This window comes from Lycorma delicatula, chromosome 9 (assembly GCF_047948215.1).
Source record: "Lycorma delicatula isolate Av1 chromosome 9, ASM4794821v1, whole genome shotgun sequence".
Classification (NCBI taxonomy): domain Eukaryota; kingdom Metazoa; phylum Arthropoda; class Insecta; order Hemiptera; family Fulgoridae; genus Lycorma; species Lycorma delicatula.
In genome coordinates this window covers 38,438,307-38,457,336 of record NC_134463.1, presented here as the reverse complement: position 1 = coordinate 38,457,336, position 19,030 = coordinate 38,438,307, and the positions used below count along the sequence as shown (strand labels likewise).

General features: G+C 28.1%; 1 protein-coding gene across 6 annotated transcripts in view; it reads right to left on the bottom strand.

The window, feature by feature from the left end:
- LOC142330581 (uncharacterized) overlaps positions 1 to 19,030 on the bottom strand; it is a 325,414-nt gene that overhangs the window by 48,444 nt on the left and 257,940 nt on the right. For all 6 annotated transcript variants that reach the window (XM_075375964.1, XM_075375963.1, XM_075375967.1 and 3 more), the window contains 3 exons: positions 11,499 to 11,670; positions 9,120 to 9,215; positions 1,624 to 1,822 (listed from right to left, as the gene is read on the bottom strand). In XM_075375964.1, the coding sequence (XP_075232079.1) occupies positions 1,624 to 1,822; positions 9,120 to 9,215; positions 11,499 to 11,670 (467 nt within the window). The remainder of the gene's footprint in view (positions 1 to 1,623; positions 1,823 to 9,119; positions 9,216 to 11,498; positions 11,671 to 19,030) is intronic.

The window sequence follows — 19,030 nt, the reverse complement described above, 5'->3', positions numbered from 1 at the left end:
CAACAGCAGTGTAATGGCAATGTCCAGCATGTACTGAAAAATGTAACTGCTTGCAAAATTAAACCCTAAATAACAAGTGGTCCAAAAGTAGGTATATGGTGTAGTTTATTTTAATTTGTCTAATAATGCAAGTACACAAAATATCTTCCAGACATGTGAAAACATTTGTTGAACCTATCCAAAACACTGACACACACTGTAGAACACTAATTCCAGTCTGCATCAATGTCTATAAATGCTTCATAAATTAACTTTTTTAATTCATCCACTATCTGGAATGACTTCCTCATAAAAACTTATTCTTTATTATAAAAAAAAAAGAAGAAATTCGTTAGTTTAAGTTGAATGACATGGTAACCATTCAATACTGTGGAAAGGCAACATAAAGATAGTTTTTTACTGTAAAAGTATAATGAGGTGTCCCATTATCCTGGAAGAGCAGTTTGATGAAGTTAGTCATGATTCTGAGTTATGGTACTATACATCAGCATGTTTAGGTAATTCCACAAATTTTTGTTTAGGTAATTAAACAATTGTATATCTATTTTTCGGCTAGTCTCTATGCAACAGCATCTAGCTGTACTTAGCAATAACCATAACTACAAATTAAAGATGTAATGGCGTTTTTGTTTTTTATTATTTTTTAGTAATATACACACTTGTTTATAGTTGAATATAACAACAATAATTTTGTTCATAATTAAAATATTTATCACAGAGCTACTATTAGATTCAAACTGCTTGTGCTATAATAATTTTCTTTTACAATTTTTTCTAATTAAATTCTGTAATAAAACTAAAAATATATTACACAATAAAATAATAAATTTTGATGTTTTATAATAAAGTGGAATTATTTTATCATCATAACTTAAAAACCAAACCAAGACTTTTTCTGTTTATTTTCGAATGATAAAAATTTCAACTTCGTATGTGATTTTTTTTTGCTATTAAAAAATATTAACCTTTAAATTAATTGTTAAATAACTATGAATAATTAAAATAAGGAATAACTTCAAAATTAATTTTAAATCATATTCTGAATAAGTCTTACATTGCAATGTATTGTTATCTAATCTATATAATTGAAACCACTTCCTGATGTGGATTAAAATACAATAATGTAGTTTAATTTTCCGTACATTATTGAACTACAAAATCCATTTTTTTAAATAAGATTTTTTCTAACTTCGACCTCTTGGACCTGCACCAAGGGAGACTCAGAGGTAGTTATTCATCCCTGGACATCTTTCGCCAAACTGATTCAAATGATCTTAATCAGCATTGTAGACACTGCATGCCATAATCATTTGGTCTGTAGCATAGTCACAATGATATTCTCTGGGATAAGCACACACCGAATTCTCTTCTGTATGCTTTCCTATGCTGCAGGAACAAATAGCACATGAACACTGTGTATTCTGCAATGTCCTTGAAACATCCATGACCAGTAAGGAATTAGGTCAACTCATACCCTAATTCTCTATGTGTTTGGCACAGCCATATCTGGAGGTCCATCTGCCTTTTGTTAACTGATCCCATTATTAATGGTAAACTACAATTGGTATATGGAATTCGTATAAAACAGTTTACACTTTAATGAGTAAAAAAAAAAACAATTACCTGTATCATGATAATCAGAATCTACACCCATCATGGTTGAACCTTCAAATGCAATGGTATAATTATCTTTATTTGCTTGACAAGTTAAAAGCATGTCTTGTTCACAGTCAAGAGAATCAACACTTATATTACCGGGCATAGGAGTTTCTCTTACTGGTGAAAATAATGGTTCTGACTTGCATATTGCCATTGATTCTTCCTGTAACATATTAAGCATGATCTGTTAATAGACTACCGTAATGCTTTAAACTTTATAAAACAGTAAGAACCTGCAATTTCTACTTTAAACAAACATGAACCTCCCTCTTAAAAGATAATAATTAAATAGAAACTGACGCTTCTGCTTAATAACTTAACAGAATGTCAGTTTAGTTTTAATGGAAAGCATGCATCTGGTGCCTTTATTTAAGTTTTTGAAAGCATAGTTTTATTGAAAATAATAATTAAGGTTTCGGTTTTTTAGTGTGGGGTCAAATGTTGTAACAGTTTTTTTTTCAATTAAATTCTTAAATTTGTGAAAAAATGAAGTGAGCCATCCACATCCAGTGAATCTACTGAAAAAATATAATTTAGCAGTACAGAGAAATAATATGGATCTTAAAACAATTAATTTCAGTAAAGTAATATATATTTATTTATGGATACCAAGTTACAGAGTATCAGCACAGTGATATATATGATGTTAACAGTACTCTGCAGAGATCCCAAGGCATCTGTGCGCAGTCTGGCATGTAAGTGTAAATGCACCGGTAAATGTGTAGTCTTGAACAAATTCAGGCCAATGTGTGTCAGGGTCATGTGTGGTTAACTGAAACCCAACCACCAAACAACACCAGTATCCAAAGTCAAGCATTCAAATCCATATAAAAGCAACTGCCTTTGCAAGGACTCAAATCTTAGAACTCTCGACTTTGAAAATCAGCTGACTTTGCAATGGGTTTAACCACTAGATTGACTCGGCGGGATATAAGGAAACCCCAATTTAAGTGAATGGTGTTTTCATACTCCTCATACCTCAAAACATAAGAAATCCATTTTCATTCTCCACTCACATCATGTGAGTAATTATTATTTTTTGGTCTTCCTAGGATATAACTCTTAGTTATATCCTTAACACTATAAGTTTAAGGATATAACTTAGTTAAGGATATATCTAAGTTTGCTAGAGTAGAAAATTAAGGATTCTAATAAAACATTAAGGAATGATTTTGAAGATTTTGATATCAATATAAGTACCATGATATTAATGAAAATCAGTCGAAAGTAATACCATACTTTTCTTAAAAAAGACAGTATAAGTTCAGTTTGTAATTTACAAAATACATATTGGCTAAACATTTTATATTTCATTATAAAACAAAAACCAGTTAGTTGATATATTTTATAAACTAAATCATGTGTAATGTAAGATTACAGTCTGTTAAATCAGGGCCCTTAGGCAGCTGCATCCCTCAACCCTACTAGAGTCAACTGCTAGAGCAGTTGATTACAACCTTGAATCACCAGGCCTTGATGTATTATTTATTTGAATCCACCAACAGGATGGAGTCCAGTAATGAAAAGCTGACAGTCTTAAAATATAACTAAACAACAAACAGATGCTGAATTGTCAGGAAAACTGTTTACTCAGAAAAATGTAAGCTAACTCATCTCTAGGTAAGCTAAACTGGATTGAATTATATTTCTTTAAACGTCTAATTCAACTCTACTGACAAGAAGTACTACATATAAATACAGCAGCTGATAAGATATCAATTTTTTATTTACCTTTTTACAGTATCGATACTGTAGAAGTTAAGGAATCTAGTAGAAAATTAAGGATTCTAATAAAACATTAAGGAATGATTTTGATATCAATATAAGTAACATGATGTTAAAAATAATTAAAATTAACATAAATAATTTCATTTAAAATCTTTGATTAAGTTATCACAAAAAAAACAATTTGCATAAGGGTTATTTCTGAGGCAGCCAAACAAATATTATACATCTGAAACTTGCTGTAACTCATAAAACTTATAGTGTTAAGGATATAACTAAAAGTTATATTTTAGGAAGACCAAAAAATAATAATTACTTATAAATATAAAGAACTAACATTAAGCTACTTAAATGGATTTTTCTAATAAACACTACATATGTCACAAGAATACCTTTTAAAAATAGTAATATAATTTAGAACTAATTGCAAACTAACCTTTAATATTGTTAAAATCAGAAACTTTAAAACTAAGTTGTTTTTACTTACTTTAAATTAAAAATATATTTATTAGATACAAGAATATTAAGAATTTTTGAAAAAAAGCAATATTCAACAGTCTAATGATAACTTTCTACTAAATGAAGGAAGGCAATTACTTAGTTACAGTAAAAAAAATATTATAAATTTCATAATTGGCTGAATATGGCAGCATTGAATACCTCTCAAGTAGAATTTTGCTAAGTTTGATGGTAACATAGTGTCAAGGCAAGAAAAAGTATATGTCTTTTGTTTGCAAAATTTAAGTCTGTTGTTAATGTATCAGTTACTAACTGCATGGATTAAAACTTTTTAAAAAACTGCTGTAGTTTGACAAGAATAAATAAAAGATCATGCAATAGTGAGGATATAAAATGTAACTGATTATTTTGTGAGCCAACAGTCATCCATGACTCGTTATAAACTACCATTTGGTTAAGTATCATCTACAAAAGTTTGAAGCTTGGTATTTTCCTAAGTTCATTCATTGTATGATTTTATATAATATATTATAATCACAGGCATACAAACTTCAAGTTTAGTCAAAATCAGACTGGATGATTATCCCATATATGTAGAATTTTTTAATGTTACATTAGGCAAGAGATAAAAATGAAAATTTCTAAAAATGTGTTATATTCACATACAACATTACTTTTTATGTAATGTTTGCATGATTTTGGTGTAACTGCCAATTTGGGAGGCAGAACAACTGAATAAGATAATTAAATCTGTCAGAGATTTTGAAAGTTCAAATCCAGTGTACACTTAGTTATGGACTTGTTATAAAACATTTTTCTTCTTCAAAAACTGATGAACTTGATCAAAGATGTATTTAGCTTGTGTATCATCAGGATGACGACTAACATAATTCCACTTGAAATAGGTTAGAAAAGTAATCAGCGTAAGGTTTCCTGTTTGTTGGAATGGTAGAGGAGGAACTAATTCCTGATTGTTACAAACTCCAGATCTCCAATAACTGTCCTTTTTTTGGGCTGTAAATTGTCTGTTCTGAGCAAGTTCATGATCTATCCTACCTGTATGAGGAAATATTAGAAGCTGTTGCTATGATCACACCAGAAATGATCAGTCAGTGAGGGTAGAAAAAGAATAACACTTTGATCCCTGCCATGCTAAATATGATGCCCAAACAGAAAATTATTCAGACAGGTAACAAAATTTATTCTTAGATTACTTTAAAGTAAAATCCATTGAATAAAAAGTTACCAATAAAATTCTTTTTCAGAAACCTTATATTTATTTATATTTACATACGTTATGAGATAACATATACATTTAAGTTAATATATTATAAATAATAAAAAAAGAAATGCAAAAGTATTCTAATCCAATATGGAATTAAAATTCAACAAAATATCTTACTAACTGGATATAAACTATGATGACTTACATCAGGAGTGGTGAAAAGTATCAAACTTGTGTTCAGCAAACGGTATTAGTCATTTAAAATCGTAAAAATTGTGCACACTGAAGGCAGGAAAGTAAATCACAGAAAATGGATAACTAGATAGGATATGTATGATAATGTCGCTGCAAAAAAGCTTAAAAAAGGTTTTTAGTTTACAAAAAAAAAAATGTTTATGTTCTATGTTGCAATGTGTTCTGGTTGGCACTTTCAGTATGTGGCCAGTTTATATTTTCCTGTCATTCGTTTAAGTTCCTTGAAACTCTTTTAATCTGAATTAGGTGTTTCAGTCTTGTTTTCTTAACATCTTTTTCCTTAAAGCATGTTTAGTGAAAAGTTGCACTTCTGTAAATGCATCAAAATCTATATTCCATTTTAGCATGTATATTCAACAACTCCATTATTTGTTTTTAACTTTATCTTCCCATTTATTCACTCACTGCTCATGATATCTTTTTTCCATACTCCTAAAAATTCATTAATACAAGTTTTTATTTTATTCCTTTCATTTATCTTTTGCTAAATGTTCATGCCTATCTACATAATACAATACTGGTTGTACAAAAGAGAATATCAAGATTTTTATTTGTTATATCTCTTGGATGATGTGTACAGTGTCAATTTAATGCTAGAAACAAGAAGCAAAAAGGACAGTTTTTAGTTGTGTGCATAGATCAATTCACTAACTTTCCATTTGACTAGCAAAGATGGTGACTCAGAAAGCCTCGCTGATTTGCAGTTAGCTAACTGTGAATAGTTACAGTTCAACATGAGTTCCATAGAAATTTTAATTGTTCCTCAGAGTGACAATAATATTTGTTGGTGGCATAATCAGTATGAAATGACCCATGTCAGTTAAAGGAAGAATATGAGACAACAGTGTATGAAGAAAATGTTCAACACCTCAAGTCATTCCTGTATAGTCCTAAAAAACCTGTAAGGGAGATCAGCTGCGAATTAGCAATGCCAGTGTGAAATATATTAAGGAAACACTAACATAAGCGTCCATATTGTTTACTGCTGTTACAGCTTTGAAGCCCACTGACTACATTATGCAATAACTATGCAACTGAAATTGTTGTAACATGGGAAGATGACAACTTATGTATTGTGTTTAATGATGAGTCAACATTTTATCTTAGCGGAAAAGTTAATACAAATAATATCCTTAGAGGCAGTGGCCTCTAAAATCAGAAAAAAATCCTGAATAGATAAATTCTTCACGGGAATCTGACCCCATGTTATTTTTTTTCTTTTAGAGTTTTATAAAGGACCTTGTGTATGAGCCTCTGCTACTTACTGATCCACCCAATTTGAGGCACAGGATTTAAGCAATTGTCGCTTCCATTGTTCCAGACATACTGGTTAAAGTATGGAATGAACTCTCTCATCAGGAGTACTATTGGACTTTTCAATGGTTAGATGCATGCTCAATGGTTGCATGACAAAAGGTGCTCACACTGAACAATTGTAAGGAAGAACTGTAAGACTCTTACAGAACAGAATTATAAGACTCTTTCATTTTATTTGTGATTTATTACTGTAAGTCAAAGGTATGAGATATTAAACAGCTTTAAAACCCCGATATTTTTATTTTACATCCTGTATTTCATATGAAGCCCTCCCCAAATGAACTCCTTGCTTCAATGCAAATGAATGTATATTTACATAACTCTCTTCTTTGATTAAAATAAATTTTTGTTTGGCTTTGTGTCAGTTTTAAATCCCAATTATTTACATCGTTTGAAATTTTTCTTCTCAAGTATATAAAATGCAGTATTTGCTTTAAACATAATCGATTTATTATTCTAACTCTAAAATATAAAAGCTGAGAAAATAAAAATGGGCAAAACTAGAACTTATTCATAGAATTAAAGGGTAATGTTACTCAACAGTATCAAATATATTTTTTTTTTTAAGAGATAAAAAAATAATTTCAAATTATGTATTTGTTTTATCAATAAAAATTAATATATGATTAATTCACATATTTTGAATAGGTTTATTTGATTTCCATAATTCCAGCATGACAAATGATTAATTTTTACCGAAGTTAATGAAGTAAAAAATGAAGTTAATTATGAAAAAAAAGATGTCTATATACTTTTCATTAGTCCTTTCTTATGAGTAATATATCTTTTATATAAGTAACAGTTACGTTTTTTATGTAATTCTAATTACAGAGATCATTTCATACTTTGTGTTTATTTAGGAAAGATGAAAAAATTCTAAAGTTTTGTTAATTTAAACTGTGATGTCATGATGCACAGTGTGCTAATAGTTCTTTGCTTACACTTTATTTGTTTTCATATTAAGGAGATCTTTTTTAATAATGTAAACGTTTTTAACACTAAAAATGTAACATAATTCCAACAAAAATTTTTAAGTGTTCTATTGTCAATGCTGATACAATGTGGTAGTCACAAAAGAAGCATGGAAAGGCTTGATTATTGGCACTAATGCGCTAAAGAAATTTTCACAAAACTGCTTATGTATAGTACTTTAAAAAAAAAATGTTTTATATAAATATAAAAAACAAGAAATCAGACAAAAATTAAATTTTATCAATAATTCAAGCTAGTCATGGAACTCAAGTTCATGACAGACTGTGAGTAAATTTCTTGAATGCAAATTAAAATCAGTTCTTTTTTTTTTATGAAAAAACTGTTACATAACTCAAGATAGCAGTTATTTTATTTTGATAAGTTATTTTTTTATGAGAAATTCCTGCATCATCAAAAATACCGATAGGAGTCCATTCTAAATTAATTAAACAGAATTAAATATATTATAAATAAAATGACTGACTGCCAAAATAAAAAAATAAAAAAACATGTTAACAAAATAATTTTTTATGTAAAAGGTGCAAATTATGATTCTGATACAATTTTTAGTTTTCCTGCTTACTGAAACATCAAACAGTACAAAAAGTTATACCTCCACTGAATGAAGATGATGTTATCTTTGGTGATTAGAAATTCAAATAACTACCATCAATAATTGTACACAATATAATCAATCATAAAATGCAATTACTTTATAGTTTTTCTAATACTGGCCTTTTATGATGTGATATCACATGATAGAAGTAATGTATCATGTTAGGTATTACATGTTTGATTGTTTTAGCCTTTCAGCTGAAAGGCTAAAACTTTTGCTAAAGAGACTGAAATTTAAATAAGTAATTTAATGAAAACAACCACTTTCACGCTCAGCATTAAAAAGATTCAGTTGATTTCCCTTGAATTATTTCCAAGACCGTGACTGTTACATAACAAGTTGCCTTCAATCTTGAATGTATATGCAGAAAATACTGACATCTTACAAAAACAATCAATTAAATAAATACAAATTTTATACATACCTATTACTAAGAAAATAATTTTATCAACAATGCTTAGATTAAAAACTAAACAAATTCATAATAGATATTAGGTCATAAAACCAATACATTAATGTAAATAATCAAAATCGTTCCGTATAAAGTATATAATACACAGTAATAAGCATTAAGAGTTGTACACAAAAAAGCAAGGTAAAATGTAAAAATGCTGATTAAATGGTTAATTATGTTAAATAATAAACATTATGCATTTAAAAACAAATGTGCAACATATACAACATTAAAGTGATATCAATGAAGCAAATAACCAAAATGTTATATATTTATACATAAATAAATAAACATTTTATATTAGTTGAGCCTATTGTTAAAAACCAAATTAAATTTACTGGGTTAGTTTAGTAATAAATAAACCCACTCAACTCAAAGAAATTATAAATTGAGCGATTTCTTTTTTTTTTGGTTTTTCAAAAATTATTATTTTTTACCTGAGAACTGCTGAGTGGGCTGAGAGATGAATCAAAATCAAATTTGACCATCATTGAACCTGAGACACTGGCAAACATTTCCCCACGAAACTCGGGCTAAAACATGTACAAAAATTCTATCCAGTTTTATTAAGTTTAAAAATATGAAATTTTTATAAGAAAGGGTCCTATAAACAGAGGTAAAAAAACATGATTATGTAGTGTTATTTTCCTGAAAAGCAAACAAAAATACACATTCTTTAAAACATAATTTTCACAAAAAAATTACATAACTTGTATTTGCTATAAATAGATCTGATCCTGGGAAAGATATTAACAACCACAATCTTCTAAGGAAGTCCCTCTCTAGGCTGATCTAAAAGAATGGATTTATCTTTAATCTATTCTTTCTTGGGAAGGCACTATGGAAAGTGTAACAGCCAATCTCTTATCAAAGAAAAAGTGCTTAGGGTGTCAATTACACCTACTTTACCTATTGGTACTGCTCTACCATAGGGCTTGTCTGGGAGCTGTTTCCTATTCAGGTGGTCCACAAACAGCCTACCTAATGAAAGAGATACTTGTTAATCTATCATCAATAAATAATTTTTAAATAAATAAAATGAAATAATTCAAGATTATAATGATTAAAATGAATTAATGTTTTTATCGATATACATTATATAAAAGCCACGTTCAGGTCAGTGTAAAATTGCTGTAAGCATAATTTATGCTTAGCTCCTAGCAAAGTTGCAAATGCACTGAAATGTTCCTACATTACTAATTACTGTTCGAAGCTATTTAGTAACTTTACATGTTTTATTAAACCAAATAAATTTTTATAGCAACAAATATTAAATGCAAATGAAGTCGTTAAAATATTCAGATGTGAGAATGCCTAATTACTAAATCATTTTTTCTTCTTTGTTTTTGTTACCAAACAGATTTTGGTTTATACCAAAATATATATACATATTTTTTTTTAAGGTTTGTTAATAAAATGAACATTATTCACCATTATCATTAATCTATTTTTACAATTACTTAACGATAACAAAATACATAATGGAGTTCTGGGTTCAACGGTACAAATCATTTCTTTCCAAATTTTATGGCTTCATAACAATTAAAGAAGTAGCATCATGAATAATATGAAGTTTTTTATAGCCTGAGAACTTTGAGAAATTACCGAGTTGTAACAACACAAATTCATGCTAACATGCACAGATGCAAAATACGTGTAACCACGCAATAACAGTGCTTTTTTTTAATATTTATTATTACATTAATTTAGATGTCTGGATGATTCATTTCCAGATTGCACCCAAACAGCTTTTAATACTTCTCTTAGCAAAGCCTAAAACCAACAAAACTTTCTAAATGCTTTCAATTATTGTGATAATCAAACTTTTCCAATACCGACTCATTTTCTTTCTCGCTAGCTCAACTGAATGCATACACATATACATATGCACATCTATCATATATATATATATATATATATATATATACACATACACACACACACATGTGACCAACAAATAACAGGGATTACTGAAGGAAGAGTAGAAGAAAGTATGATCTGAGGCAGCTGAGGTTGAACATTCGGCCCAAATGTTCCAATTAATATATGGATGCTCAATTACAATGAAATAAAAAGACAGATAGAAACAAACACATGCTTAGATTTAAACAGCTTAAAAAATCTTAGTTCTTTGGCTGCCGCATGATTGCCTTCCCTTTTCTCACCAGCAACTCAAATTGAAGGGCCTTGTCATTTTGATATTGTACAAGAGAACACAGTTTGATCTGCAGATGAGATACTAAACATACTTAAAGAACATGATTTCCCCAGAGTATTCCATATGCAGTAGGAGAAGAAAAATGGGAGCATTTTATTACTAGAAAAAATGCTATTTTGAAGGGCATGGTAACCAAATTTAAATCAGGTACATTTCAGTCAATTTTCTTGATTGCACCTCATACAATCATCCTGTCACCCCAAGAGAGCCCAAGGTTTAACTAAACTGTAATTACTGAAATTAAATTTTTCAACAAAGTGGGTAGAATGAAGGTTTTTTAAAAATTTTAATTCTTTTAAGGATATTGTGTTATTAAAAAGTACAGGTATTACATATATGATATACATACATAATCATTCTTCATTATTGTTAACATTTAAAAAAGTATTTAAGCAGACATTTTTGTTTACTTTTTTTAAACTTAAAAATAACACCACACAATCATATTTTTATGACATACAAAACATAATATACTTTTTTTTTGTTTTTCTATTAATCATTATTACCTGAAATATAAATGTGCTACTGTTTTGAAAACATATATGATACAAATATTATGCTAAACATCAATATTTTTCATAAAATGAATTTTTTTTACCTGTAAATCCCCACAGCACATAGCTGGTAAAATATCTTCAGCTCGAAAATCTTCCATATCAACTTGTGCCAACTGGCTATCAATATCTCTAGCCAGATCATCATATCTTCCAACTTCGTACGATGCAGATAAAGATGACAAAATACTGGCATGATGATGACTTTCTCTGTACCTGAAAAAGATTGATGATTAAAAAAAAACCAAAACTAACAGTTGGACAGGAAATAAATAAATATTGAATTTTAATAATGTAATTAAATAAAAGTAGCAGGTTATCATGATAAGTATACACATTTGTTTTCATGTGGATATTAAAAACTACAAGGGATGTTCAATAATTAACAAGACAAATTGATATAGAGAAAAAACAGTTCATTCAATGACAATGAAGAAACTTTTTGAGGATCAAGTTGGCAACCTTGGAAAGACATTTAATCAGCAGTTCAATCATAATTAATCTAAACATAACCTCTTTTGTTGATTTAAGAATGTCAGCTCTGCTTAAAATGTGTACGCTGGAAGATCAACATTCAGTGATAAGATTTTTGCTATCAGGTGTGAAACCAGTAGAAATTCATTCAAGGTGTTGAAACAGTATCGTGAAAAGTGTTTACACTGCAGTACATGTGTAAGTGAGTGGAACAGTTTAATTCATGCAGAAGGAGTCTGACTGATCTCCATCACTCTGGAAGACCAGTTGAAGTTTTGACTACCGCACTGCAAAATCACATATATGACTTTATTTGTGAAAACAGGCAAGTCAAAATATCCCAAATAGCTAGTTTGTGTAATATTAGTGTTGGAACTGTGCTTTCAATTATTCATGACGTGCTGAATTATCGCAAAACGTGTTCAAGATGGGCTCCAAGACAGTTGACTGAAGCGCATAAAGACACCACAGAATTCCCGTTTGTTCCGAGCTCAAAGAATGGTTTGAAGCAGAAGGTAATGTGTCTTTACCACTTCCTTGTCCCATCTGATTTTCATTTGTTTGGCTTGTTCAAAGACTTTTTATGCAGCAAGAAGTTCGACGACAATGAAGCAGTTATAATTACATGAATGGCTCAAGCAGAAATATAAAGACTTTTATGCTGCAGGTATAAGAAAGCTCACAGAACAATGGAACAAGTACCTAAATGTTGCTGGAGATTATATTGAAATGTAGTGAAGTTTCTTATCACTGAATAAATTGTTTTTTTCTCTACATCATGTGTCTCATTAATAATTGAATGCCTCTCATAATTTCATTGAACTACTGGGCATCCAGCTTCATTTTTGAAGTTGAAGTACGTTTTTATTTCAACAGTTTTTTACCATAAATTAGTAAGTAGGTTTAGCTTTCGCACATACATATTTTACTTTTTACAAAAATACATTTTTCTGTATAGGAACAATAAATAATAATTATTTTAACATCAGATGAGCAGAAAAACCTGATAATCTAGAGTTGTCAAAAGTATAAAATAGTGCTCACATAGCATGACATTAAACAAGTTTAATATGTTACTGGTTAGACGCCCTTTGCTTTGGTTACCTGTTAAAGGTCTTAAAGAGTAGTTTCACTGAGTTAATTTTTACATGTTTTCAACACTGAATACAATAATAAAAAAAGTCCACAGGAAAAAAATTCATTATAATAAATCTATTCTAAATTTATATTATTATTATTTTTTTAATAAAAGGAAATTATAAAAATAAGCAGAATAAAATTTATGTATAAAAAATTAGGTTCTGTAATCAAATTCAGCTCCTTATATTTTTTCAACAAACCAATATAATTTATTTATAGTATTCATAATTATAACAAAAATTACTTCCCAAATTCATGCTGAAACATGCATAATATAAACAATCTATAACCCACCTACTGTAAGTCGTAAATAACACTGCTCAAAGGCATTGTTAGCTGTAATGATAAATAATCTTAATTACAGTTGCAGTGGTTTTTCATAAAAACTATGAAAGCCATATTTTCTAAACATTCCTTTATTGATCATAAATGTAATTATTTTAAGTATCTCTATTTACTGTATGCTTAAATTACTGATTAAGTCTACAGAATGCTTGATAACACTCTATCATAACTCAATTCATAATCCAGCTGTAAATTTCAAATCAATGAAAGCAGAAATTATTAACAAAATAGAAATTATTATTATATCAATGTTAACATCTTGAAAGAAAATATACACAAAGATGCAAAAGTGGTCAGAAGTATTCAGTAAGTCTTACCAATTTAGTTACACTTAATAGAGAAAATACTGAATTGTAAGCTGTGTGTGATGAAAATGAGTAAATTGAACACAAAATTTTTCAAATCATCCAGTACTTATGTTGGTTTGAATGGACATCTGTTCCACAAACAATGTTCATTGGATAAGAAATTGAAAAAAAGAGGGCTTCTACTATTCACTGTATAATAAAACACATGTGTTGTCTAAAAAATATAGCAGCTTCATATTTCCTGGCAATAATGATAACGCTATGATATAACGCAGAAGAAAGCTTTTATTGGCCACCTTTTCTGTTATTGCCTCTTAAGAGTTGAAGACAATGGTATCAATTGATGGTGCAATTTCACTTATAGAATCTTTAAGATATTCAAAAATACAACACTTTATTACAAACAATAGAAAACAAAAATTATACTGAATTGAGCAAAATAATATATTTAATAGTTTATTTGTAAACTGATTTTCATATTTGTAGAATCTCTCTGCAATGAATTATTAAACTGACAACTGAGATTATTTAAATTCAATGATTATTAAAATGTGCTTAGACATAGATTGTATTTACAGTATAAAGTTATTGAGAGATATAAATTAAAAATATAATGATTATATACAGTATAAAAATAGATAACATTTTATTGTTTACTAAATAAAAGGAATAAAGTACAACTAAAAATAGAACAAAAGTTATAAATAATAAAAAGTAAAAAATATGATTATTAGTTTTTTCAATAAAAAAAAACTAATGATAAAACAAATTAAAAATCAGAAATAACTGCTTAAAAATAACTTGTAATCTTCTATTTTTTATTATTTATAACTAATAAGATAAATGATAAATAGTAAAATAAATAAACAGAGCAGTAATTGAAAATTGACAAAAAAATGAATACATAAAGAATTCATTAAAGTGTATTCACAAACACATAAACATTCATGAGTCATTAATAAACACATTAATGTTAAGAATAATATGGGATTTTCAATAATCTGAATTTTTGACACAAATTGTGATTACAATGAACTCTGAGTATATATATATATCACTTGCAGAGCTTACATCTTATATATTTTGGTGAGTTCAGTGAGTCTGACTAGTCACGTACGCAACAATATGTTGCTTTTCTGAAGAACCAACATAATTATGAAGAAATATAAAGAGACAATAACAATCATTTCCTCTCTGGTTTTTTTTGTAGTACGTCTGGTATACTTGTTATGTTTAATAATGGCTAATAACTTGTTACAGGAAAGATTTGTATTTCATGTCAATTTGTCTGTAAGCTTTCTGGTTGTCATCAATAAACATTAATAAGTTGTGCGTAACATTTTTGTAATGCAAACTAGTTAGTTGTGTTTAGGTATTATTTTTATACGGTTTTGATTTACCACAGATAAAGATCGACAAAAACTATTTTTTTTTTTTAAGTTTTGAATCGTAATTATAAACAAGATGTGAAAAATTAAACAAAGTTATTACAAATGCACTTTTAAAACATGTAACTTATTTTTAATAAGCTTAAGCTTTATTATAATTCATTTAAATTAAATGCTATATTTAAAATTTAAAGTATTTCAATTCCGCTAACATAAGTAAAGTAACAAAAAAAAAAGACTGAATAGTAAACAATAAAACAATCATCACCTTCTGCTTTTAGGTTGGTCCTACCAGGAGTATTTCCATTTTTTATTACTTCTAACTTTTTTGTGTTTTATAATTTCTATTTAATCTCTGATCAACTATTTTTTTCAAATTTTCAACTACCTAACCTGCAACACAATCTCTTTGACTCTCACTAATTTTCCCCATTTACTTTTTTATCATATATTTTCTTTTCTTATTTCAAGCTCTTAAAAAGCTTCATTCTTTACTTTATTGAGATTTTTTTTCTCTTTATCTACTTCCTATTTTCCCCATAAATAACTCTACATTGTTTATAACTTTGATTTTTAGATTTTATAAAACAATATGTTTTACATATTTTATATAAAACATTTTACAGCTTAAATTCCATGTTACTTGACAACAGTTTTTTTGAAACCATTTTTTTTTTTTAATATAATCCTTAATTTTCTTCTTAATATTACAAAAGAACAGCAATTTAAAATTAAATAACAGTATAATTCAAGTAACTTCTGTTTATTTTCATAAGTAACTAACTACAAGAAAACAAACAACCACTTGAAAAGATATACATTTTTGTAAAATATGAAACAAACAAGCCTAGTCCAAAATAAATTATTTTAACTTTGTAGGTTAAATAATTCTAAATCTAACAAAGTCAATTTGAACTTTTAATTAAAATTAGTTGTATTAAATTAAAATATATCTTGTTAGAAATTTCTAATGAAGATTTTATGTTACAGGACTTTCATTTGCAACTTAATTATGAAACTTTTATTTAAGAATTATACAATTTATTAACATATCAGAACAAGATATGAAGATAATAAATAGGAGAATTTAAATAAGTTATGCTTCAGGATAAAGAAGAAATTAATGATATTATAAGTCTAATTTAGTTCATTAACAACACTATGAATCAAAAGTTATATACAAAATCAATATAACAAAATAGATCTAAAACTTTAAAAAATTACTGTGAATAATGAGGTTTTAACATAATAATTTTTTACTTAAAACATAACATTAATAATTATATTTTTAGATTATCTTCACACCACTTAAAGAAAACTTACCATCACTTAATTTTGTTTTTTGGTAATTATAATAAACTGATAATAATTATTATTTATAGAATAATACATGCATTAAAAATTTATTCAAAAAATTCAATCCGGCAACTGCATAGCTACTGGTCACTTTCTTAAAAAAATAAAGAATATAGAGAATCACTAGGTTTACGCAAAATAAATAAAACAACTTATAAGTAGTAAAATACAATATAAGTTATATGCTTCATTATTTTTAATACAACTTATACTTTATAAAAATATGAAACGCAAATAATAACTATTTTTATAAACAACGCAAGAATAAATCTCCTGATTGGTCTTTTTATTTAATTTTTATATAATACTATATTTTATTGCGAGCTTAATAAGAAATAACAGAATAGGAAATTTTCCTACGTAAACTAACAATTCATTTTTATAATAGAATTTTTTGGGAAATTATTTAGTTTTGTGAAATTCCATTCCTCACGTTCGACTGCACGTATTCTATGGCATAGAACCTTTTAGATGAAAAGGAAACAGTACAATGATTAGTGGTCACATTTATTAATAATTATATAATTCTATTTAATATATTACATAATAACACATTATATATTCTTCTATTTTATTAATATTGAGAATTCTATATAAAAAATAAATTAACGGGCAGGTCATGCTCAGAACAGATCTGTGAAAAATCCATACTTAGATAGAATGCTTAAGAGCAAGGAATTAGTGATAGTATTCAAAGATTTCAATAAAACATACGGTTCTGCAGAAGGGGAATTGTTAATTCAAATTTGAACAGAGATCTCAGTCGATGAAAAAAACTGAACAGACGGTATTAATAAACACTATCAAAAATTAGATTTATACTGTAATTTCAGAAATTTTTTGAAATAAAAAACTTGAGCAAGACAGGAGGATGCTTTGTCTCCAATTCCTTCAATTGTATTTTGGATAAAGTCACCAAAGAATGGAGAGAAATACTAAAATACTGCAAAGTAGACACAACTAAATTGGGATATAAAAAAAATAAACTGAAAATAGATTTTTTTGATTTTGTTGATTATTTTGCTGTAATTGCAAATGATTTTATATAGCTAAAATAAAAGCAGAAACCTTAAAGTAAACATAAGAAGGAAATATCAAACAAAAAAACTTAGTGTCTGACCAACATAAAAAAGAAGCCTAAACATTGGTTCAAAAGTTATTTAACAGGTCGTACACAGTGTGTCCGTTTCAAAAATTCAGTTAGTGATTCAACCCCAATTTCCTGCGGTGTCCCTCAGGGTTCTGTGCTTGGGCCAATTCTATTTTTGGTTTACATCAATAATTTATGTACTGGTAAATTCACAGGTTCTCTGACTTGTTTTGCAGATGATACTGCGCTCTCTTACTTCTCGGAAAACGCATTTACTGTTAAAAATGAAATGCAAAATGACTTGAATATATTGAAACTGTGGTTTACAATAAACAGAATGGCCCTGAGTATTAAAACTAAATTTGTTAATTTTACATTGAGTACCAGGTCTAAGCGTGTTAAAGTTGATGATATTTATTTTAAATGTAAACCTTGTCTTTTGGATAATAATTTTTGTGGTAACTGTATCCGAATAGAGCGGGTTGACCAACTAAAATATTTGGGTGTTATAATTGATGAGAGTATCAACTGGAAGGCTCATATAACTAGTATGAAGGGTTACGTGAATTCAGCGGTTAGGAAATTCTATTATCTTAAATATATTTGTCCAATTTCTGTCCTTAAAACAATATATTATTCAATTATTAATTCAAAATTGCAATACAGCATTTGCTGTTGGGGAGGTACATATATTTCTACTCTCAATCCAGTTATGATTGCTCAAAAGAAGATTGTAAGAATTATGACTAAAGTAAATAGATTTGAACCATCCTTCCCACTGTTTCAAAGATTGCAAATCTTACCATTAAGGTATATTTATGTTTATCGGGTTTTGCGGATATTCCATATTAGAGGAGGTTATATGAGGGGTAATAATAGTGTTTATTCAGGCAGGCTACAAGCAAAGAACCGTGTAGCTATTCCATTTCCAAAAAATGAGGCTTATAAACGCTTCTTCGTTTATTGTACCACAAAGTTGTTTAATAAACTTCCAGTTTCTATAATATCCGCAAATTCTCTACAAATCTTCTCCAAAAGGCTGAGACTATGGCTTTTGTCGTTGCAGGATATTCAATTTATTTTTAATTAACAAACTAAATTTTTCATTTTTCGTTGAGTGTCACTAATTTATTAGTCATTGAATAATTATAATTAAGTTATAAGTAAGTAAGTGTTAAATAAGTCGTTAAGTAATCGTGCAAATATTGAAGGTAAAGTTCTATTATGTGTAATTTTCTTAGGTTATAAATAATTATTAAATGAATCTTTGGGTTTTTATTAGAGAAACTTGTTAGTATCCGTCACAACTGATTAATTTAAGAACTAATGGTGACCTCAACACAGCTATGCGCTAAGGAGGCACCTATCTTTAGTACATATATTTTTATTTTTTAAGTAATTAACAGTAATAAATAATAAAGCATTAATCTAAATTTTTTTGTTAGTCTCTTAAACTGTTTTTTTTTTTGTTTTTA